Below are 25,401 nucleotides of genomic sequence, written 5' to 3'. Positions count from 1 at the left end.
GCCAACAGTGCGTTAGCCTAGCACTTGTAAACGTTATATGTAAACAGGGATCTTCCTGGAATATGAGTGCATTACAACTTCCAAAGCAAGACAACATGAGCACTGACAGGCAAGATAGAGGCTGGATTGACTGATATTTGTTAACCTGGGATTCTGTCTGGACTGCCTGCAATGTAGTCCTTCTTTCTCAAGATTTGGGAGTTTCCCTTCAGATCTAGTTCATTGAATGTTTTTAATGGTAAAAGAGTTTGTCAAGTACCTTTTCTGCATCTATTGAGACAATTGTATAGTTTTGTGAAAACTGTAAATTTGAGTAAAATTGGCTCCAACTAAGGGGAAACGTGTTATTGGAAAATACGTAGAGTCAATAAGACTCAGCAGTTCACCCTCATGGGAGATGCTAGACTCGGCCACACTAAAACTCACTTGACGCAACTATTTTGTTACCTCAGAGTTTACGGGTCATGAGAAGCTACTAAGTTGTAGTAAAGGGTATGTCTTTCGTGCCTTGTAGCTGTATCCCTCACTGCATTGCGCTGAAGACAAATAGAAAGTTCCTGCAGTAGAGTCTGGGACATGAAAGAAAGACAGAGAAGGTAGAAGTGAGAGAGAAATGGCAGGAGTGGGCTCTCAGGGGCAGGGCAGGGCCCTGGGGACAGGGAGCCTACATTAGACCGCTCTAATTAAACATCGAGGTCTAGCTCCATAGATATCCTTCATACGCTGGGTGGAATGTAGGCAGCCGAAGTCAGAGGTGCCAAAAATATAGCTTCATTTTCTATAGTCAATCTCATTTTGACCTGAAATTTCCATTCCTACTCATTGGTAAGAAAAAAAAGTAACTACAAAGTTGACTATTCCAATGAGGGTTTCTTTCTCATGAGCACAGTCAATACTCAGTTCAGGACTTCTGCCTCCCCTCTTCTTTCCGGGGGCCAGGGGTCCAGGGGCGGCCTATAGAAGGACATCATGCAGCCTCCTCTTCAGGCACATCCTCATGGCCCTTGGCCACTTGTCTCTGGTGCAGTACTAATGGTTGGTGGACTCATGGTCTGTCCCCGGGGTATAGGTGATGCCCAGGGTTTGTCCCCAGGCTTTGGCCAAGGCACCTCTCTCACCGGTGCCGCTTAGGGTGACACAGCAGTGTCCATCATCCGGGCCCAGCCCTGGCTGTGGGCCCTGCCTCCTCTGATATGGGCACCTCACACCTGCACCGTGATGCCTCCCTTTCAGGGACACTGCAGACGGGTCAGGTAGAAATTTCTGGATTCCTTGCATATCCTGGGGGATGGGGAGCCTCCTGCTCTCACACCTCTTCCGCCTAAACAATCCTACTGCTTTATCTCCTCCACTGCCCCATATTAGAACAGAGCCTCCATGAAGTCTCCTTCCAGGGTTTGAAATGGGGAGTTGGCAAACTCCTTTTCTGCTCTCAGCGTCCACCCTCGCTGATCTTGGGTGTTTCATCCCTGCTCTAGCCACCTTTGCGACATGCATGTTCCTGGGATGGAGAGGGGGCCAGGCAGACTCCCGGGTCTCATCGCTCACACATCCCCCCCCCCCCCGCCCCCCAGCTTCTGTCAGCATCCAAAGGGACTTCCTTTACTTCAAGTCCCCCATCCTTTCTCACTTTGCCTCCTAGGAGCTCTCGGTTCAGGCCCACAAACTTGAAAATTAGACTGACTTCCTTCTCTGTTAAAAATGGCAAGTTTGTTATCTTACTATGGGCTTGATATAAGAATGTAGTTTGAAGCTCTAAGCCCAGCAAGGATTTCTTGGTGTTCACCTTCCACCCCCCAGCCCCAAACTTTTGCAGTGATTTAGTGGGTGGGAAATGTAAAGTATCATGATTTCCAAGTGAGGAAAACTACCACTCCTCTCAAAATTACCATTCCCGTCACTTGATTAGTAGAAAGTTGCATAATTGGCACCCAACTCCCCTGCCTAAATCTGGTAGGATTATTGGCAACTGTTAATGACCCACAACCTGAGTCCTTTCTAGGATCAATAAAACACTTTGGTTGTACTTGCAAACCCTGGTGCAGAGGTTCTCATCCTTGGCTGCACTTTGGGGTCTCCCTGGAGCTTTAAAGAAACACTGATGCCTGGAATAACCACAAGGCTCAGGTTTAATTGGTTTGGGGCGTGGCCTGGAGGTTTTCTTTTCCTAAGTTCCCCTGGTGATTGTAATGTGCAGCTGAAGTAGAGCCCCCTGTACTCGCTCTCAGCTAAGGAACCACTAACTTGCGGTTCCAAGTCACCTACCAAATTGCAGATCTGCAAATGGACATTAGCTTGATTATTATTCTATTTCTAATACGGTGAGCAGTTTGAGGGTTAATTTTTTTTTTTATCAGAAAGACTTTTCTTTAAACATGGGTTATTGTTTTTTCAAGTTTGCTGGATTTTCAGTTGTGATCTTACTACTGTCACGGCATCTATGTGTATATATTGGTTGCACGTGACTCACTTAAGAGAAGTTTTTGTTGGAGCAAAATTTCCTGCATTAGGGCAGTGGCTCCACATAGGGTTCATCTAGGGAGGTTGTTAGAAGGCCCAGGGCCTATGCCTCACCCCGGACCACGGACCATGGCTGGGGCCTTAGTGTCAGCGTCTTGAAAGCTCCCCAAGTGATTGCCATATGCCCCCAAGTTTGTCAGCCTAGAGCAGTTTCTCAACATTTCATGTGCGAAGCATCCCCTGGGGATTTGTTAATATGCAGCTTCTGATTCAGTGAGACAGGGCTGGGGGCTCAGATTCTGCATTTCTAACAAACTCCCACGTGACAGGAAATGCTCCTGTAAGAGATGGGCGATACTCACAGGAGAACAGATAAGAGGCCAGTGGTGCTGGCTTAGGTCGGAAGGACCTAGAGAGCGTAAAAATAACAAACAAACAAACAACGTGAGCCTGGGTCCTGTCCCGGTGAATTTAATTTGATTTCGCTGGGTGGGGTCCAGAAGTTGACAGTTTTTAAAAGCTCCCCTGGTGATGGTTTTATTGACTCCCAGATGGAGAACCCCTGCAGCACTGGGGATCAGCCTTGACTCCAGTTATAGAAATGATTAATAAATGGCATGAGAGGGAGGAGGAAAGGGTGATGACCAAACCAAGGCCAAGAGGGGGCCCCCTTCCAGCCAGAAGAACCGCTGGACCTGCTGAGGGATGTGTAATTGAACGAAAAGTTCCCCTCTGTAGCGAGAACTGAGAACTCGCCGCCCTAAGCCTACCAGGTTTTTTTCAACTCATCTTAAGCTCTTGTTTTGCATATTGTTTGAATACATTTACATGTTGACTATTAAGAGGCCCTAACTCCAAGTATGTAAGATAAAATAAGTCCGGATCTTGTCACCTACTGCAATGGTATTCATACACAGCAGTCGGTGCTTAACACAACTCAAGTAGGGAACAGATTTTGAAACAGCCGGAGATGGGGGGAAAGAGAACATACCAGGGAGGAGGGGGGTTTGGGGAAGCCATGGCAAGCCCCTGCCCCCTGCCCAGTGATAACAGCCCCCTTCTGGACCTCAAAGAGAAGAACAGAACCTGAGCCTGATCTCTCCACACCCTTCTTCTCTTTATTAGTCCAAACAGTTTGGCCATTTTCGATGTTTGTCACATTCAACGGTCGTCATGCACAGGCCTTTAGCCTTCCTGACCCGGCGTGGAGGCCATCCTTTGGTGTTCCTCCCTGAACTGTCTGGACATGTCCTGTTTCTTTTGAGCCGACTGCCCATAGTGCTCAGCATGGTGTGGGGCAGGGCCACTGCGTACATTGTTGTAGGGTGTACCCCTATTGGGTGCCTCCCGAGGGACATGAGGGGGGCTGAGTGTCAGCTCATCTCCACTCACCAAAGCATGCTAACTCAGGAGCAGGAGGCACCTTGTGTCCTGCTCCCTGCTGGAAGGCACGAGGGCCACCGTTTTCTGATTTGCACAAAGGTACCTGCCCTGTGTAGTACTGGAGGCCTGGTGCAGGTCACCCCGTGGATGCTTACTATGTGCTCAGTGAATGAATGAATGAATGAATGAATGAATGGCTTGGCGGCTACAGTGGCTGGATCCAAAATGGTGGTCAGAAGCTATTTCACACGGAGGAAATCTCAGTTTTCATGAAAGTCAGTTACCACTGCAACAGAGATGACCACACATTCAAGTTGGCAGAAAATGTGGAAAGAAAAGGTGAGACGAGAGCTGTAGGAAGGACCCTCTTTCCACGACAGCTGTTCTCATCCTCTCTTTGGTTATTACACGTGTGGTTACAACAAATCCTCATGAGAAGTGATTCTGTCCTACGCATTTCCTAGCAAATACAAATTTCATCTCTTTTAATTGCATTTTTGCCATTTTTAAGGAAATGTATACATTGCAAATTCTGGTTTACAGTATGAATGATAGGTGAAATGTGATTAATGCAGTTACATCATTATATTTTCTCCCTTTTTCTAAATAAATCAGGTATTTTCTGTCAATGCAAAATGATGACAGATAGTTCAGGCATTCTTCAATTAGCAGGCCATAGTATGCTTTATATCAAATAAAATGTTTTGTAAGACATGTATACTTTTAAAATCCATCATAACTCACCATACCTCACATAGCACAATGCTTATTTGTGGAAAAGTAAGACTCAGACTCAAATTTTAGGGTTTATGAAGATCGGCTGCAAGAAGGAATGTGGGGGCCCACCCAAAATTGGTAGGCTGCAAAGAAAGTGATTTTTCTTGCGATTCATTGTCACAAGGCACACTCGTCATGGCAAAATGCTACAACCATTCAAAAGATTTGATGGCATTAACTTGGTATAACTACCAAATAGAGCTTTCACTAAGAGTACAGCGGACATGTTTTTGAAAAGAGTGTTGTAGTTTAACCAGGGGAGAGTGAAGCAGTGCATTACCAGTTTGCTGGTGCCTTAACCTTTCCTTCACTGGAGTCTAATATTTAGCTCTGTCTTTTATGGACAAGGCCGGCTTCATGGATGTGCAACTGGGCTTAGAAGTGTCTAGTGCTTAGATGTTCTTCTATCACCATCTTGAAATTTGTAATAAATTTGAGCATGGGACTCTGCATTTTGAATTTTACACCGGGCACCACAACGTATGTAACTGATCCTGATTATGAAAACTGATTTCACCTTCCTTTACCATATATTATGGTTTTCCCAGGATCAAGCTATGGACCAGGTGAGGGGTGGGGTCTAGGGTGAGCCAAAGGAGCTTCTGGCCAACCCGTCTTGTTTCCTCAGGAGGGTGGACTGAGTACAATAGGAAAGAGAAGGAGAGCGCAGAGGTGAGGAGCAGGGAGCAGCTCCTGACAGCTCAAGTTTCTCAATTAGGGGAACCGTACCTGCTCCCGCTGCTGGCCCCACCCCCACATCAAGGAGCTAATATCTGCAGGCCGTCGCTAAGTGCTTTATGTGCGTTGTTTCCTTTAACTTCATCCTCTCAACAATGTGAACAATGTGTATAGTTTTTATAAATGTATGTAGACTCTGAAGTTTCCAGTAATTAAGTTCCCCACCATTACAGAGCTAGTAATGGCCCCACGCACTGTCCGTTCTACTCAAGAAGTGGCCAACCATCCTGGGCTTGTTAACACGGAACTTGAATCACTTATTTGTCAGGGAGAGGGCCACAGACTCGTGCTTAAATAGCTTGTTTATTCTCTACTTTTTATTTTACTTCTGTGTAATTGTAGATTGTCTTGTTATTTAGGATCTTTTGGATACAAATGTCTTCCCTTTTTCTCCACGGATGATATCTGGACAGTATTCTAAGACTGGAAGTGTTTTTCCAAAAAGAAACAGGGACACCCTCCTTCTTTTCCTAGAAGATTGTGTCAATAAACAGTGTTATATGTTTTCAAAATCTCAGCTGAAATGACAGTTTGTTTCTTGGTTATTTCTATTAGTACTGTTTTCCTAGTTTTATGTGATTATGTTCTGCCTCAATTAAAAAATATGATCTGTTTTCTATTTTAAGTTTGCATTAAAATCAGTGGATTTGACAAAAACTTTCAGTAAATTCTATGCTGGACTAACCCCAATTATGTCTCTTTCAGGAACGCATCTCTGGCAGCTGTGTCTGGGCATGGATATAGTTCCTCATCCAGTCACAAGTACATTCCCCGGAGGGCAGTGCTCTATGTACCTGGAAATGATGAAAAGAAAATAAAGAAGATTCCGTCCCTGCATGTAGATTGTGCGGTGCTCGATTGTGAGGATGGTGTGGCTGTGAACAAAAAGGTAATGGCATGATTTTTTTTCTTAGGATGGGAGAAAAAAATGGATCGAAATTTGGTGCTTTCTTAGTAGTATTGCTCACTATTTGGGAAGACTGCACTGTTCTCCCTTTTTGCTGAAGACTCCACTGTTCTCCCTTTTGCTTGACCCAGCCGTGGTATGGGTTCCTGATGTGTGTGTCTCTTTTCTCTCAGAGAAAAGAAGAATCCAACCAAAATGTATTTAAAATCATGACCTTCAATATATGACTGTGTGTACATAGAAAAGAGACATAGAAACAATCCATTTTGGCTGTGATATTTGCTAGTTTGGGAGAGTGACTTAATCCTAGAATTGTGGTATAAATTTTTCAGACCAGTAAGATGCAATTAGAAATGTATTTCTTCTTTTTTACTACCAGGTATATTGAGTAGTGGCCTTATCTTTTCTTGGGCAAGTGGCAAGAAAATACGGGATAGTCTTCTATGGATAAGTCACCATTTTCCTTACTTAATTAAAGGGAAACTATACACAGAACCTTAGGGTTGCAGGTTTGGCTGATTTCCTCATGGCCTGACCAGAGAAACGAGCCTTAGAAAACATCCACTTGTCAAAAGATACAAAAATTCTTGGTGGTGGCATCATGGATGCTTTTGTTTCATTTTGGTTTGCTTAACTTTATTTTCCAGGTTTTCATAATGAACATGGATGTTTTCTTTCCATAATTAGGTGAAATATGTAAATAATTATTAGGTTGGTGCAAAAGTAATTGTGGTTTTTGCAATTATTATTATTTATTATTATTATTTTTTAGGAGGGCACAGATCACAGTGGCCCATGCGGGGATAGAACTGCCAACCTTGGTGTTATTAGCACCACACTTTAACCAACTGAGCTAACCAGCCACCCCTTTGCAATCATTTTTAACCTTTTAAACCATAATTATTTTTGCACCAACCTAATGTAACAATAATTAATGTTTGCACGGGACTTTTTAAGTTAAAAACAAGCTTTCATTGGACCTTTATCTATCCAGTCCCTAGACAGTAAAGTTGGGCTGGGAATGGATTGAGGGGCTGGGGGTCCAAGCGAGTTGACCACCTGAATTTAGGCCTATTTGGATTATTCCTTGTCCTAAGTGACCTGATATAGCATGACTGTACTATACAGTTTTCTTGATTAATTGCTTTTCTTGGAGATTCTAGCAAACAGATATTTGCCTCAATTTAAAAAAAAAATTAATTTCTGCCATCTTCCTAATGGCCAAACCAAAGTTTTCTAAGTGTTTGGAAAAGGACTAGAATAAGCATGTGGAATCTAAAGAGTTGGTGTACTCAACGTCTTTGGCATGCCCTAAGGAAAATACAATTAATCTTCTTTCTCCCAGAGATTAAGGTAAATCAGCCTTTTCTTGCAGGATATAATGTGATTCCCGTATGCTCTCTTCCAAAACTCGTGTAGTGCACTCTAAGATTAGATAGTAAATTGTAATTTCAGTTGTTCGTGACCCAGGGCAATTCACTTTACTTCTTTGCCTCAATTTCTTATCTATTCTGTGAGATGACAAAATCTTTTGTCAGGCATAGGGATTATTACAAGGAAAAAATGATCAAACGCTTGGGAGTAGCTTCATTTACTATAGGAAATAGATTAGATAAATCCTGTAGTAATCATGATAGAGGGGAATTTATTTTAGCATTGTAGCAGTGAGCCATCAGGTAACCTGATAAACTTTTAATTACATTTCTTCACAAATCTTGAGGCTATCTTCCCATACCCACCTGAGGGTGTTTCCTGCCACCCAGATGAGTTAGAAATATGGTCTGTTCTTGCCTCACATTTCCTTCCTGTTCATCTGTGTCCTGAAGTTTATCTTTGAACCCAGAGCCACTACTTAGGAGGAACCTAAGGAGGGAAGGGGAGAGGAGAGTTTATGATGGGCCTGCCTTCTTGGTGTCTACTTATATGTTTTCATCGGGATACTCCAGTTCTTTTCATGCAATTAAACTTTGCATTAATTGCTAGACACACTGTTTTACGCATGCTGAATTTTCATTCAACTAAATTCCCCCCTTTCTTATCCACAGAAAGTTCTGGCAAGCCAGGCTAGTCCTGTAAACAAAAATTTATTCTTAAAATCTCTATCTAGGATTTATTTTATCTCATATATTTCATTTCATAGTCCTAGCCTGTCAAGGTCTTTTGGGACTTTTATTTCATCATCCAACATTTATGTTATTTGAGCATTTGACCGCATACTTTATGAAAATGTAACAAGTTTCTGATGGAAATATTGAAGAGGCTGGAGCCAAGTGCTGCACCAGCATGCCACTAGCAACTTCTATTCCACTTTATTTAACAAGCATTTATATAGTGCTCACTAAATGCTGGGCACTGCTGTAAGGGCTTTAATTTGCATAACAACCTAGTGAGGTGCTATTATGCTCTACAGATAAGGAAATTGAGGCATGGAGAGGTCAAGTTCATGAATCAATACTGTGAATATGGTTATTCAATCACCTAACTCCCTAAAACCCAATCTTTTCACAAGGATGCTGTAAGAGATTTTTATCTAATCCCATTTCAAAATGAAGATACCTTCTCTATCTACCTGTCTAGAAATACCTTCTCCCATCACACCTCCACCTGACCAGGAAAATGAGGTTAGGTAGATGAGGCTTGATCTTGAAGAACTCATGTCAGTACCCAGTTATTATCACCTCCTTTTAGAAGTGCTGGAGACACAAAAATGGGAAGAGCTACCATTACTGAGAGTTTTCAATGTAAGAAGTGCTATATTAAATGCTTTATATATCTTACTTCATTTAACCTCTGAAATACGTCCAAGATCTCAGTGCCATTAAATGGCAGAACCAAGATTTGTATCTTCTAGAATTACCACCAGAAATCAACCTCAAATTCATCTGTCAGCATATTCCATAATTAACCTTTCCCCCTTTGTTGCAAAGTTAGTTCCTGGGCTTCTCTTTATCTTTTGGTACATTTGTGTCCTCTATGGTTTCTCAAAAATTACTGACAGGAGCTCCGTGTTCACATTTGCAAATTCTTTCAGTGTCCTTGGATTGTAATCCATTTAGACCTAGGGACTTCAATTCATTTGAAAAGTCCAGATAAATCTGAAACTTCTCACCGTATCTCGTATTCTTATTCTTTTTTCTTTCTTAAAGTCAGCTCCTTGTCATGTTTCTTGTTTGAATATTATTCTTGATGGAGGAGATAAAATAGAGGCTATTTTTAGTGAGTTTATTTCTTACGAAGAAGAAATCCATGTTAAAATTCTCATTTCCAATGATCTAGTTATATATCTAGTTTATTAACTGAACTATTATTGCCTAATTCAACTTTGTTGGCATTATTAAAACTTCGTCACTTTATTTTGTATCCCATTTTATTTCATTTTTATTAGTAGACTACCCAGTACTCTGTGGAGTATAGGCTTATAATGAAAACAATAGTTTTCACACAGCAGTTTATAAGTATATAATACCTTCCAGCAGGTTCTAATCCTGTTCTGCTAATCCAATTTGTGTTTAAGTAGCTCCTTCATGTCAAGGAATGCAATACCAGCTCACCTCCCCAAGAGGGGATGATGAAAAGACCATCTCCACTCCCCTCTTATCTTCTCCTTTTCCGTTGTTAAATACATGAGGAGATGCAGGACTGTCTAAGCCCCTGCTTGCTGGGACACAGTGAAAATAAGCCAAATAATCAGATTTCTGGTGAATCTCCATGACACTTGGGTGAGGCCAAGAAGGTGGGAATGAAGTAAATAGAGTCAGGATTCTAGGGCTACTATTTTAGTTAGGTGAATATTTAAATAGATATTTAGATTTATTTAATATTTAAGTTCAAATATGTAAATTTAAACACTCAATATTTAAATAAGTATTGAATACCTGCTCAACCAGGCACCATGGCAAGCAGGACAGGAGCAGAGATGGTTGCATAGTCCCCAACCTGGAGGAGTCAAAGGCTGGTGTTGAGACAGGAAACAAAGTAAATAATTATAATCTAACAACACAGGTCTATAAGAATGCGTACTTTTTATTATCGTTTGGTTCTAAGTATTTTTTAATTTCCATTTTGAACTCTTGCTTGAGCCATGAGATCCATAAGAGTGCTTCCCAAACGCTACGATGAAGAACTAGTTTGGTTATTTTCAGTTGTTGTTGTTGTTACTTTATTTCAGTTTAAAACATTCCCAATCTGTTGTGGACTGATACTTTTGTAAAACACATAAACAAAAGCAAGCAAAAAAGAATTGCTAGAAAATTAAATGCTGTTTGGGTGTCAAGGCAATATCAAATGCTGTAAAAGTTTCTAAATTCACACTCCCCATTTCAGACTTACCTCCTAGTGGCGTGCTCATGGTCAGAGTTTGTGGACCAACAATGGTCCGCAGACCACAGTTCAAAAGTAGCAGGGACTTTGAATTTTTAAATGTCCAAGTGTATAGCAGATTTTTAATTTATTCTTTTGTTACTGACCTCTAGCTTAGTTGCATGATTGTTAGAAAATGTGATCTGAATGATGCTAATTTTTAGAAAGTTGTTGAGTCTCGCTTTATGGCCTACTACATGAGCTATTTTTGTAAATGTTCCATGTATGCTTAAGAAGAATGTATATTCTGTTTGCTAGATGTACAATTCTATATATTTTCCATTAGACCAAGCTTGTCAATTATGTTGTTCAAATATCCAAATCTTGACTGATTTTCATCAGTTTTATATGTCAGTTATTGAGGCTAGTTGAAATCTATCGTCCAATGGAAAATTTGCCAATTTGTCCCTGTAATACTATCAATTTCTGCTGCTCATAGTTTGAGCCTATACATAGATGTATACAAATTTAGAATTATCACCTCCTTCTGGTATATTGAATCATTTATTATTATGCACTGGCCCTCTTTATCCCATATAATGCCTTCTGCTTTCAAGTTTGTCTATGTGGTATGACATGAATACACCAACTTTCTTTTGGTTAGTGTTTTCCCAGTATATTGTTTTCAGCCTTGGCTTTCAACTTTTCCATATCTTTATGTTTTATACATGTCTGCTATTGTTTTTAAATTTTTTTATATCAATGTAGACAATCTCTGTCTTCTAACTGGAACATTAATCCACTTATTTTTAATGTAATTATTGAAAAATTAGACTTAAATATGCCATTATATTTGGCCTATTTTCCTTACCTATTCTATGTTTATTTTTCTCATCTTTCTTGCTTTTTAAAGATTATTTGACTTTTTTGTTTATTTTCTTAGTTTATTTTTTCCTCTCTTAGTTTAGAAGTTATGATTGTATTTCTAGCTTTTATTGGTTACTCTTGAAATTTTACCAAGTATACTTAACAAAGGCTAAAATTAACGTGTATCTTCTTCCTAGACACACAAGAATTTTAGAAAACTTTAAGTCCAATCATCTCCCTTGCAATTTATGTTATTTTTGTCCAATATTTTAGTCAACTCTTTTAAACCAATGAAATTTACATGTAAATATATGTATGTATAATATATGTATATATATTATATATAATATACCGTATACACACACACACACACACACACACACACACACACACACACACACGGAGGGTGCCAAAAAAATGTATATACATTTTAAGAAAGGAAAAAACTGTATTAAAATTGTAATGCTCAATATATACCAATAATGAAAGATGAATGGAAGTCACGTTTGACTTTTGCAATTACAAAAGGTGCTCAAAGTGGTTACCATCAGCATAATTTTAATAGTTTTTTCCTTTCTTAAAATGTGTATACATTTTTTTGGCACCCTCTCTATACAGTATTTATTTAGATTAACCTATGTATTTTACCACTTTCTCTGCTCATTATTCCTTTTTGCATCTCAGATCTTCTCTCTGAGGTCATTTTTCTTTCCCCTGATGTATATCCTTCAGAATTTCCGTGTAGCAAAGGCTTATTGATAGTGAACTCTTAGTTTTTGTTTATTTGAAAATGTCTTCATTGGCTGAGTAGATAAATCTAGACTGACAATTATATTTTCTGTCTCCTTGTCTCTCTGTGCTGCATTCTGGGTTAGTTCTTCATACCTAATTCTCTAATTATATATGTAATTCATATTTAATTCTCTAACACTTTTCTAATTCTCTTTTCAGTTGTGTCTAATCTGTTTAACTCATCCTCTGAGTTTTTAATTTTAGTGATTATATTTTTTCATATATGGAAGTTCTATTTGATTCTCTTCATATCTGCCTGGTATATTCTGAATCTGATAATTCCAAGATTTTTGCGTCTAAATTGCTTTTGTTGTTCACTGACTCATACTCATGGTATGAACCCATATTAATTGGAATTAATTCTTGGAAATTCTCTTTGGAGTGGGAAGTTTTTCCTCCAAAGAGAATTTGTGTTTGCTTCTGCTTTGAGTCAGGGATATTACTAATCTAGAGTCTCTCAGTTTATTCTCCCCACCTTTGTCGTCATCTAAGGCTTAGTACCCTGGTATCAGGTCTGATATAGGCATTTGGTTCCTAGCGTTCTCATTTTTCTGACCTCTCATAAATCAGAATTCAACTCATTTTTTTGTTATTGTTTTACGTTGGCCTCTGGAGAATTCCCTTAGCAATGCATTAAGAAGTACTTTTGTTGAAATGTATCCATTTTATAGTAAGATGGCCCTGGAGAGAATGTCATCTGCCATATTGTCAAAAGTAAAGTACCCATTATTTAAAAATTTTTTTATAAACATAAGTAAAATTAGTTCCTTCTTACACAAAGAGTCAAATAGGTATGAAATAAAGCAGCCCCCGAACCATTCCCCTCTCCAGAGACAATCCCTTTTACCTCTTTTAGCTTATTCTTGTGGAATTTACACACCCATCTCTCTAAATAATACATATCTTGAATGGTCTTTCCAATTTTAGACATAATATTGACTCTTTGCTATCGGATTTCTTTCTTTTCCCACTAGTATCACCCTATCCCCACTATGTGTAAGCCATCTCTCAGTTGTCCCAGTATAATTATACATAACTTTGATGAGATTTGTAGTGAGTGTAAAAGCTATTTAGAGATGAACTATGTAGTAATAAACTGATTACCTTTCCTTTTATGCCAACCTACTATTTTTCCTGGAATTCATAATTACCTTCTTTTTCTCTTTCTTTTTTCTGACTTATTTTCTAATCATTTGTCACTAATTTAACACCCACCTCTTCACTAATTGTCTAAATCTAAGTATGTTCAGAAGCATCCAGTGTTTTATCAGTTTCATCTTCTTGGAGAAATTTCTCTTTGACTCTTCCGATCCCTTCAAGTCTCGACTGAATTCCCTTCACTTCTCTCTTGTGTTGACTCTCCTGTTTTTTGTATCCTTTGGCTTTGTATATCTGGGTATGTTTCCTTGTTTGGGTGAGCATATCCTAGTAGTTCTGGAGAGAAGGTTTCCCTCGGAAGCACAGAAGTAACTCCTATAAACATAATCTCCTTTTTTTCTAATTTGATTTATAAAGAGTGGGGATAGATTAGGAGTATATGGTCATGAGGGGTCTTACACTGACCCTTTAAAAAGTCAAAGGAGGAACTCTAAATTGTGACTCCAGAAAAGCTTTTTTGTGGGAACCTAAACTAATAAAATCTGGGCTGTCGTTCATGGGCAACTCAATTTGATACCAGCAACCCAATTCAGTGAAAAGGGTAGAGCACTTGGCAACAAAAGACCCATTTAAATTTCCCATTTTAACAGTATCTAACCAGGGAACTTGCGTCCTATAATCTAATGAGCCTCTGTTTCTTTATCTGTCCCATGAGATTGGTGATAATGAAACCTGCGCTGCCCACCCTAGGACCAGCTGTGAGACTCCAATGGAAAAGCACTTCGTAAACTCTCGAGTACTATATAAATATTGCTTTTTTGCTTTTTTTTTTTTTTTTTTAAAGCAGTTTGTCATTTTTAAAGGAATAAAGCTTAGGAAATTTAGGAGAATGGGGAGGTAGCATGTTTCTTTAAGATGTCTCTTTCACATAAAGGAACATATTTGATGGTCAAGAACACAGACTTTAGAGCCAAACCGTCAGTGCCTCGATTCTGTTAACATCTCGTCCTAACGGTGTGACGTTGGGTAAATCACTCCCTCTCTGGGCCTTAGTTTCCTCTTCTGTAAAATAAGGGTAATAATGGTCATAATAGTATTTATTCCACAGAATTATATTAAATGTGCTGATATTTTTTAAGTACTTAGAACAGGGCTTGGCACATAATAAGTGTTTGATGGATACCTAAATAACTATTGCCAAAGGCCTGATGTATCAATTCAAGTCTCTGATGATTGCTTAGAATGCCAAGGTTTACTAGTATTGATTCATACCTTACATTCCTGACTGTCACAGGGTCACATATTGGCACAGGTAGCTTTTTGCTCCAAATGTCATAGAGTTTGCCAATTTTGCTATTTTTTTAACTTTTTCCCTCAAATACTGTAGACAAAGAAAAGACTCTAGAGACAGCAAAGTGTCACTTTTCCTCTCAAGCTTCCTCACAGATTTCTTAACACTATGGGGCTAGAAGCAGCTATCTTAGAAAGCTCTTACTTATTTTCTCCCCCTCAGGAAACCAGAGAGAAAAATTCTCTTTCTTAAGCAGTTAGGCAATAGCTGTTTACTTTGCATTTCTCTGCCAGGTACTTGAGCTATTCTCAGCAGGAAGGGAGTAAAAAGAAGGTAGAGGAAGGAAGGTGGCCAAATCTGCCTTTGAGCGCCTGGGCCACCTGAGAACAGTTCAGAGCAAGAGAGAGCTGGGCTGGGGTCTGGCTTCTGGGCAAGACCATGTATCATGGCTTTTTCCGTTATGGGAAACTGGAGCGGGTGGGAGGGCCCCCACAGGGGTTAGGGCTGGAGTATCTGAAGAGAGTGGCCCTCACCAGTGTGAGGGAAGCCCCTGACAGATGGGGGTTGCAGCAGTGGCTCCCTTCTCCACCACCTGCTCTGCCTGGCAGAGGACCTAGGGCTGCCAGGAGGGCTGTCTTGTCAAAACTGCCCTTCACTATGAAACGCAAGAGGAAGCTTTCGCCCTCTAAGCAGCAGTCCGTTCTTCAGGAGTTCCACAGGATCACTCACCGGGCTGTGTTCTCTGAGTGCTTCTGCTCCCTCCATCCATCTTGGATATCAGGACACATGTCGGGCCTTAAGGAAGTTAGTGGTTGTGGAGGAGACAACACTGTAGAGGCAAGGGGAGTGAGACTGTGGCCCTCCCCAGTAAGGAGTTCCAAAGTACCGCTTCACAAACAATAATTCGTACAAGGATTCCTAGACCTACCTGTCAGACTCTGCAGAACCTTCAGTCACTGCATTGGCGACTGTGACCTGCTCATTAAGAAACACCAAGTATCGATCAAAGTTGTTGGCTAATTATTAATCTTCAAGTAATATGAATATGATTTCCTGACACTCATCATTTTAAACCAGTTAACTCTTGAGTTCCTCTGTAATGCCTTTAATGCCGTACAGATAGAAGGTCCTTTTCTACCCCGAGCCTATGTAGTCTCTCTAATTTGTGCTCTCTCATTTGGCTTCCTTTTGCGCACACACTTGCACATACATAGACACTAAATCCCCATTTGTACTTACCATATGCATACACAAATCCATTTGGCTAAAATTTAAACACCTCAGTGCTGTCACTGTGGTTGAAATAAATTAGTAGACTAGCGAGGTGTACTCTCCCCACAGGGAGAAAGCTAACTGATGAGCAATGGCTGATCAAATGTGTGCAGGGGCGTGGGGCGCTAACTCCTCTTCAATAGGGGTGTGAAATTAGGATGGGAGGGTCCCTCTCCCAGGGGCTTTGCCTTTATTAAAAGACTTGAGAGGCTGGGAGATTTCTTCAATAGGAGCTAGGGTATCTGTAAGTCTTTTGGGAATAGTATGGAAAGCTGAACTGTGCTTAGAAACTCTGCAAGGTCTTTTTGATCCTTCAAGGTTCTGATATAAAAACCTATCCAGGTTTTCATAAAAGTAGTAAAATGTTTTCAGTCTTTTATCAGTCTTTTCATACCTTTAAATTACCTTTCCCCTTTTGTGTAGTAATTGTTTTAAAAACCCAGAAAACAAAACAAAACAAAACCCCTCCCCCCCCCTCATTGTTTTATTCTTCGCAACAGGCATCTCGAAGAATTCGAATATTTCTATCAGGGTCATAATAGTCCGCAATTTCCATTTAATGAGCTTAACAAAATTTCTTTACAAAGAGATGCAGGCTTCAAATTGCCACTTATTTCTTTTCCTGCAATTCCTAAGAATCCAATTAAGCAAGACTGAGTATGATCTCTGATACGATATACCTGACTACGGAACGCCGGCCGAAGCAATAAAACAGATCTTTGAGCTCCAGCTCAAAATTAAGATCGAAAGAAAGGAACCCAGCTTAAATGAACAAAAACTTTATAGAACTGGAAACTGTAGCCATTTCCCCTGAAATGAAGTAAGAAATAGCTTGGAGATTGTAGTGAAAATCATTAAGCTTACTTATTCCGGGTTTAGCTACCAATTAAAACCTCTTCTTTTTTTTATCTGGAGACCACAGGTGATTTTCACAAAATGAGCCCATGCGGTTTCAGTGTGCTAAATCTCTGTGACTAAAGAATCAAGCATACGTAGCCACCACCAAAATGAGGAGGAGACAGCAGGAAATCTTGCAGACCATCACGCTTGATATCAAAGGATAATATTGTTTTTCAACTTTTCTTATTTTGGTGGCCACAATTCATAGCAAAGTGTTTTCAATAATAAATGGGTGGGACTATTTTAAGGCATAATTCAACATTACAATTTAGAGAGATAATTAAGAAATAATATCATACTTTTGCCATGTATTTTTAAATGCATCAGAGCTTCTCAAGTTGGTGATGGTGGTGGTGGTGGTAGTTTAATTCTTATTCGGTACCTGCTGTGTAGGTTGGGGAAGATGATGTTTTAATAGGGAAAGAAAATTGTGGTTTGTCAGGGGCAAGTGTTAACCCAAGGCATAGCCTGTCTTTCTACTAGAGATATGCTATCTGTTTCAAATGTATTTTTGTAATTTTTCAAATGTGATGCAATTGTGCTAGCCATTCATTGATCAGAAATTAACCTCCAAAAGATAGCAGTTGGGCCCTGAATTCCCAGCCAAATCTAGTCTAAGAAGCAGTGTGTTGTTGGGTAAAGTATTGTTTAGCTCCAGCTAACTAGACCAATAAGATTTCCAAAGAGCAAAAGCCTAGAGAGAAGATGAACCAGGGGTTTGGCCTGAGATAAAAGTAAGTTCCCAAAGACTTCTCAAGTTTTTCCAATAGAGGGTGAATTCTTGGAGCCTCTCAGGGTAGAAGAACAAAGCTAGGGTTGAGCTCTGTTAGGCCTATTTCTCTAAGCCTAGCATCCATACTGTCTAATTGCCCTTCCCTAGTAGCAGGGGAAGGCTGATGGTCTGGCCCAACTGGTGTAGGTTTGCAGGGCACAGGGGGTGCCAAGACCTCTTTCCTGGAGCTGTGATGGATGGATGCATGGAAGAAGGCAAAGCAGACAGAACCAATAAATGGAAAAATAGTTTCAAAGAGGCTGTCAGAGCAAAGGGAGCCTGAAATGTGTACGAAGAGCCCAAGTCTGGAGTCAAGACATGAGAGGGTTGGGGAGAGCCAGACCAAGAGCTGCCATTGGTTAGGGCAGTCATGGCTCTCTGGGCTGGGAGCTGTGACTGGGCTTTTCCATATTTTCTCTGGAGACATACTGCATACAGGCCTTCAACTCTCAGGGTCCGATAGGGGACAGGCATTATCACACATATCCTCCTGGGTTGTCTGAAAGATGACAGCCTCCTTGAATTTTGGCCCATTCCTGGGCCAAAGGCAGTTCCCACAATCGTTCTTTCCAATGTCTGCGCTTTTCAAGAGGATGGACCTGGGAGCTGACCATGGTGCTGAAGGTATTCTAAGACTAATACAATACTAGAGACCGTTTAGTGAGTACTTCTTGTGTCTCAGCACTACAGTAAATCATTCCATTTACCCAGTGTATTCATGCTGTATATGCTACCTGCCCATTAGTCACTTAGTAGCCATCTAGATTATCAGATTGATTATCAGAGAGAGAAAGCGAGACCACATTCACATAACTTTTATTACAGTATATTATTATAATTGTTCTATTTTATTATTAGTTGTAAATCTCTTACTGTGCCTAATTTATAAATTAAACTTTATCATACGTATGTATGTATAGCAAGAACATAGTATATGTAGGGCTTAGTACTATCCCCATTTCAGGCATCTACTGGGGGACTTGGAACATATCCCCCACAGAAAAGGGGGGGCTACTGTATTTCTAAGTTCTTTGCACGCATTAATTCATTTCATGCTCACAACAACTCTATGAAAGAGGTGCTATTATTATTCCCATTGACAGGTAAAGAAAGAGGAATATACAAAGGTTAACAAACTTGCCCAAGGTCACATAGCTAACAAGTAGGAAGACAGGCAGTCCACACCCTAGAGCTGCACTTTTGGTCACTACACTTGCTAATGAGAATTATTAATGGAGCCATACCAGAACGTGTCAAATTTTCACTTGTCCAGGTATCATGCTAGCAAAAGTGAGCCACATTTCCCCATCTCAAATTGCCAGGGCAGGTTGCTGTGGGTTGGCATCTTGGAGAGCCAGACACCACAGTGAAGACTGGTTGGAGGCACATAAAAGTTAGTGGCCCAACTACTCCATCATAACAGCCATCACATCTTAATGTAATGACTTGTTGCATGTCTGTTTCCCTAGTGGACTGCCAGCTTTGTGACGAGGGTGCCATTGTATCCACCACCGCTTACCATAGTGCCTAGTACATAGTAGGTACTCAGTAAACATTTAATGAATAAGTGAGTCACATGTGATCAATATAATAACTGTTATAATGCATGTATTATTTAAATATTAATAGAAGCACCATCAATCTGTTAAAATGTAAAAAAAAAAAGCACCATGTTATAGAAATTATATTTCCTTTATAATTTCATATTTGTTAGGACAATCCTAGGAATTAGATGATGTTTGGAGTGCATCTTAATCTTTTATAGATGCATCTATACAGACAAAATGAAACAAAGCACTAAGGTCATGATTTAGACAACTTGAATGCCTGAACACATGTATGATTGAATTTTTGTTAATATGTTAGGTTTTAAATCTTGCCCTGTATTTTAGATTTGAGTCTTGTAGTATCTCAGGAAGGTAGCTTCACTGACATGAAAATAACTCTGAACATCTCTGTTAGAAGGTGTATAAGCATTCTGTGGTAATAGAGTATAAATGGCAATCATAGCACATTCCAATCAAATGTTCCATTTTGGAGCTGAGATGATTGCGTATGTGTTTTTTATTTTAATCAAACCATGTTTTTGTCATGTTGTATTAACATGTAGAAGATTTCCATATCTGCCATATTAACTCTTTTCCAGTGTGTGTGAGTGTGTGTGTTTTAAAACAACACTCCACAGCTGAGCTCTTGGAGCACCGGCCTATTTTGACAGGTCCCCTTAGTCCATGTATCACCAAGCTTGTTCTCTGCCAATCTGTTTCACATGATTCTGTGGACATGTGTCGCGCGCCTGTGCCACTTGCAAACACCCATACATTATTACAATAATAATTGGGTTTTGATGCGACTGGAACTCAGTACTACCAAGCTGCCAGCATTTCCTTTTGGCTACCAGTACTAGGCAGGAAAATTATAGTCTAACTGTCTTCCTGTTTATTGATAAACAAAGTGGCCAGCCCAGCAATGGAGACTGATTAGCAGTTTGCACCCTTTGTGAAAGGATAAACAGAACCCTACTGTTTTCTATGTTTGACTGCAATTTGCATCTTTAAAGAGGTTGGACTGCCCTGATATTCATGTTCAACTTCCTAGTGCTTGGGTATTCTTTGATATGTGTTACATGTCAGCTTCCTTGTTTTCCTCTCCATCTTGAAACAGTATTTGCCAGCCTATCTCTTTTCCCATCTAGCCTACCGTGAGCTTCCCAATAGTCCCCTGTCTGAAGCAGGAGGGGTGGGAGGGGCAGGAGAAGAAATATGTCTGTTTCACCGCGCTTGAATTTTACATCCAAAAAAGCCCTTCAATACTGACTCAACTCGATTTGTGAAGAGAAGGTGATACAGGAATGAAGAGCCAAAGACAAAAGGGAATCTGCTTACCACTCTCTTTGGCCCGTGGGATCATTTCCCAGCACGTTCTTCCCTTAACCTTCACCCACCCTCCAAAACATGCCCTCCTCCTTTGTAAAGTGAAATATGTTATTAGCCTTCTACCTTGAGTTTGGTGTAGTGTGTGTTCTATTCTGAAATTTACTCTAACCTAATTAGGTTCTTAAACTAAAAACAGACCAAATAGTTAACTCCCCCTATAATTATTTTCAAATGAAAGAAATGAAGATCATTTTAAGTTGAATTTGCATGATGGAAAGGGAGCATTAATACATGTAAACATGAATTAATCTGTTTAAATAAACTTTCCCCATAATCTTTACCGTATGTAAACAACATTTGTTCTGCCTTAGAGATATTGTATGATTGGACCCATGAGACTCCAGTTATCCCACTGAACAGTTTCCCTTTATAACTTCAAAAGAAATGTTATGTATTTATTGGAGGTTGTAGGGTGTTAAGTGTAGTTAGATGTAAATTGTACCACAGCTATTTTGTTAATGCCAATAGGGATTAAATTAGATTTTATAGCTGTTGTAGAAGTCTATTTGATAGCTAACAAGTGGGATTTTTAAATCCTGGAAAACATAATCCTATTATAAAACAGACAGCTGAATTAACATTACCCAGAAAAGGTTCTCTTCATGGATTAGCATTTTTTGACAATAACAAAGAAAATAATCAAATTCTATGGGGATATTACATGCTTTTCTCAAAAGTCAGAAGAGCAAATTGGGAAAAGGGAGTAAGATAAATGACCAAACGTGTTATTACTTAGACTGTTTCTTTTTAAGAAAGCATGGAGGCTGGGAAATGAAGCTGAGTGTGGCCTTGTCTAAATCCTGGCACAGGCTCTGGAGTTGGCAATGTGGCCGTGCTGATTTACATGCGGGCGCCCCACCTTCAGTCATACATAGTTATTTGCATCAGTAATTCCCTACTTCTGGTTTTTCATATGGTCACCAAAGCAGGGGGAAAAAAGTCACTAGGAACCAAAGTCTATGAGCTAAAACACAAGTTGATGGCGGAACAAACTTCTGCCACTTTCTATGAAATCAGTAATAATTTTCCAGTTATTGTTAGACCCTAGATCTGAGAACTTTAGAACTGGAAAGAGTGTTGACATTAATCTTATTTCATTTTTATAGTCCTATTCCAAATTTTACTCTAAACGCTATAGAAAGATGGATCTCTCAGTCTCTCTCACATATACACTCATGCACACATGTACAAATATACATATACACTTAGCATGTCTGGGTGGCCTTTTTATCTTTAGAGACTTAAGTCTTAGCCATTGGCTTTGGCTTGCTGGTGAGGGTTGTTATTAGAGCTTGCAGGACTTGCCAGTTTTCATTTGCACGGGTATCATCTTAGCAGTTAATCACATGGGTATCAATCACTGGCATATCATTGTGTAAGCTAATTGCACGGGCATCAATCACATGTGTATCGGGAGCAAGTCATCACCTGAGCCTCACCTCCATCTATACAGAGGACGGTAATTGCATTAGAAGCAAGGACGAGTGTGTCTTCGTGGCAGATAGTCACGTGGGTATCAATCAGGTTAGGTATGTTAGATAATCCTGTGTGTAGCCATCACATATACTAATGGGGATAATTAAGTGGAGAGCAATCATATCAACACCTTGGTTTTGTGGCAGAGGTTTACATGTGAAGCGATCACATCATGTGTTTGCTTATGTCAGAGAAGAGTCGGGGTGTCCCTGTGCACACACCAGGTCAGGGGTCACCTGATGCCCTGAAGGGCTGAAGAAGCCATGCTGCCCACGAGGCCTTCCTGCCATTTGAGCCTCTATTGTTTTAAGGCTTTGTCGCCTACAAGAGTGGAAATACTCCCGGGAACAGTGTGACTAGGTATAGAAGACATCTGTGGTTTGCCACGGAGCATCCTCTTGCCTTCAGGAGTCAGCTGCTGATTTCCATTCCCAGTCCATGTGGCCTGGGTGTGGCTTCAACCCTGATAGAGTCCGGGTTCAAGGCTAACCAATATCAGTGACTGGCATTCAGCGGGCCACATTGTAGCGTCCCCGGTGGTCTAGTGGTCAGGCTGCGGCACTCTCAGGTGGCCACAGTGACTGACTCAGGCCAGGACACATGACAGTAGCTGGTCCAATCAGAGTGAATCTCAGTACTGTTGTGGGAGACAGCGGCGAGGTTTGGTTTGTTTTGTTTTCTCACAGTACCCCATTGCTGCAACCATGGGTACCTGGGGAGTCCCGTGTGACCAGGGTCTACCACATGGAGCCAAAAAGGAAACCTCCACAGAGAAGTTGGGACTGAGGGATAGAGAGGAACCCACCCCACAGAGAAGTTGGGACTGAGGGATAGAGAGGAACCCACCCCAGAGAGCGTTGTCTGGACCCTATTCCAGCAGGCCCTGAAGCGAAATCCCTGACCTGAAAACAGTCCCTTGTGCCATTGAAATCCCTTTTGGCGTAAGCCGTTTGGAGGTGGGTTTCTGCCCCTTGCTTTAAAGAGAGTCCTAACTGATAGGATACATGTATCCGATCCTTTCCTGACAACAAGGTTTCATCAGAGCAGGTCTGTGAGAAGGAGCAGCTCCGAAGGAGGCAGTGAGGGCAGAGGGGAGGCTGGCCTTGGTTAAAGAATAATCACCATCGACCCCTGCCTGGGCCTGGAGCTGCACGTGGCCCTGTTGCAGTGCCCCAGTCTCCTGCCTCTAAACAGCTGAGCTCAAGCTGTGAGGAACGTTTACTAAAGACCTTTAAATGCAGTCTGAATGTTTTCTCTTTTCCCCCTGCCTATTCTTATTACTTTGATATTAAATACAATGTGTGAGTTATGCATCATCGTCAAAGTGCAGTTTCAATTACCAAAATAAATGAAAAAATATGTAAGTGTCTTCATGGCAAGAACCATACCTTTCTAAGGTATTCTTTTATTGACATTTCAGTGGACAGATTTTTTTGTTTTATAAGACTGAACGCTACATCTGATGATTATTGATTGGTTCGGAAAGAGCCAAAAGTTTTAGAAAAGAAGTAACAGAAAGAAATCTCCTTGACCTAAGTTCATAACAGTAGAACTTATGTCAAGGAGATTTCTTTAACCAAGGCCAGCCTCCCATCTGCCCTCACTTCCTCCTTCGGAGCTGCTCTTGAATAGAATGTTTCTTAGAAAAGCTAAGTGGAATTTATATGCTTTGTTTACCAAATTCTGTGTGTCAAGCAGCTTGTGCCTTTTCTCCTTCAGTTTGTATTTTTATTGATACTATCACTTGCTGCGTATGCTGACGTGAGAAGTCAGAGGTTAATGGGCGTATCATAGAAACTCCTAAGAAGAGAACACAGGTCATTGCAATTTACTTATAATCTTAAAACTTCATTTTAACTTAATAATTCTCTTTCTTTCAAGCTTAACTCAAACGTTAGAGATAGCAAAATGTACCACTTGTAGTTTGGCATTCAGCACTTTTTGGGGGGTCCAGACTCCAGTGGAAGTTCAAATAAGCAATAGGATGACCAGTAAGAAAGATAGACGTATTCACAGACGAATCATCTGTGAAGTCCCTTTCTCCAGTGATGCGCACACGTTCTCACCTGCTGCAGGAGGTATTTGTGAAACAAGTGCCTGCATGAATGAGTGGCTGAACAAATGACTGCTCTCTGGCTGAGAGGTGTCCCAGGGACTTACAGTCGGGTGTGAGAGTTGTACAATTGCCTCTCCACTCCAGTCTTCACATGTGCCCTCCCCTCTGCCCTGCGTCCTCTGAGACTCACCAGGAGGCTCCTTCCTCCGGAGGCCTTCCAGGGCACCTGAGAGCGGTTTCCCGGCTCTGTGTGCTCACTGGGCTTTCCCTTCTGGAGCATGCATCGCACCTGTAACGCTTGTGCAGTGGTTGTCTGCCTACGACCTGGAAAGCTCGTGAGGGCAGGGACTGGGTCTGGGTCCCAGCGCTCGGCACTGTCCTGCCTGTGCCACTTCGCTGCTCTCGGCAGAGGTGGGGGTGGCACAACTGTGCTGGAGCCCCCCCACCCCGCTCTGATATTGAGCATCAGGTCATGAGTTTGGGGAACATCCCAATTCGAGGGCTAAGTCTGACTAGGCCAAGGAAGGGTAATTCAGTCCTTGCCAGCAATCACTTTGTATAGCCTATGGGGTATGTGGAATGGCTTGCTGAACGTTTCTCCTAACGTGTTTTTTCCTCTTAAAAGAGAACATGGCAAATGAGTCTTTCTTTCCTGCTAACAATGACAAAGGGGCATGTCGCCATGGTTACTGCTAAGGACAGCCTGCCTTAGAACAAAGGCAACATTGTGGGTGGCAAAGTGGGTATAGAAAGAATGGGCATCCTTGACATTGTTGAGGGGCTGGCGAAGCCAGCCCAGAAGCTCCCCCACCACTGGATGTTGTCACATAAATGTCCCTAGTGTTTAATTAAGCCAGTCTGAATTGGGTTTTCCAGTCTCTGCAGCCTAACATATCCAAACTGAAATGGAATTTTTGTGGAAAACATATGGGCTTTGGTGTCAGATGTATTGGTTTTGATTCTCATTGGTGCAGACTTAGGCCTGACTTTCTTAATAGATAGAGTGGAGAGAGCAGTACTTCTCACATGCGTTTGATACGTGGATTAAATGATACTAGGTATTAAAACATCTTCCAGAATGCCTGAGACAGATTAAGTATTCAATAAATGTTGTTTCTTTTCATTTAGGAGATGTTTCAGGTGTTGATCGTGGGAGTCCAATGGGTTGAATTAATGAACAATGAAATGATTAAAACCCCAGGTCGTTTGCATATGAACTGGCAAGTAGTTTGCAATCTAGCATGGGAGTCAGACATAAACAGTCATAATTCCAGTGGGGTTCCACAGGAGCCCTAATTGGAGAACAAGTCCTGCTAAAGGAAGGTAAGAGTCCCGGTCGGACCCCATCTGAAGGCTGGAGTTCAAGTCTTGAAGCCA

The 25,401-nt window shown here is 40.9% G+C and overlaps 1 protein-coding gene across 18 annotated transcripts in view; it reads left to right on the top strand.

Moving 5' to 3' along the window:
• Window positions 1-25,401, top strand: part of CLYBL (citramalyl-CoA lyase) — a 232,115-nt gene that overhangs the window by 120,266 nt on the left and 86,448 nt on the right. For all 18 annotated transcript variants that reach the window (XR_012495471.2, XM_074329490.2, XM_074329487.2 and 15 more), the window contains exon 2: window positions 6,064-6,247. Coding sequence is in view for 17 of the 18 variants with exons in the window: in XM_074329490.2 (XP_074185591.2) it covers window positions 6,064-6,247 (184 nt within the window). In the remaining variant the exon portion in view is untranslated. The remainder of the gene's footprint in view (window positions 1-6,063; window positions 6,248-25,401) is intronic.

Source organism: Rhinolophus sinicus, chromosome 16 (assembly GCF_057876585.1).
Source record: "Rhinolophus sinicus isolate RSI-liver-muscle chromosome 16, RSI-T2T, whole genome shotgun sequence".
In the NCBI taxonomy this organism is placed as follows: domain Eukaryota; kingdom Metazoa; phylum Chordata; class Mammalia; order Chiroptera; family Rhinolophidae; genus Rhinolophus; species Rhinolophus sinicus.
This window is presented reverse-complemented; position numbering and strand designations above follow the sequence as displayed.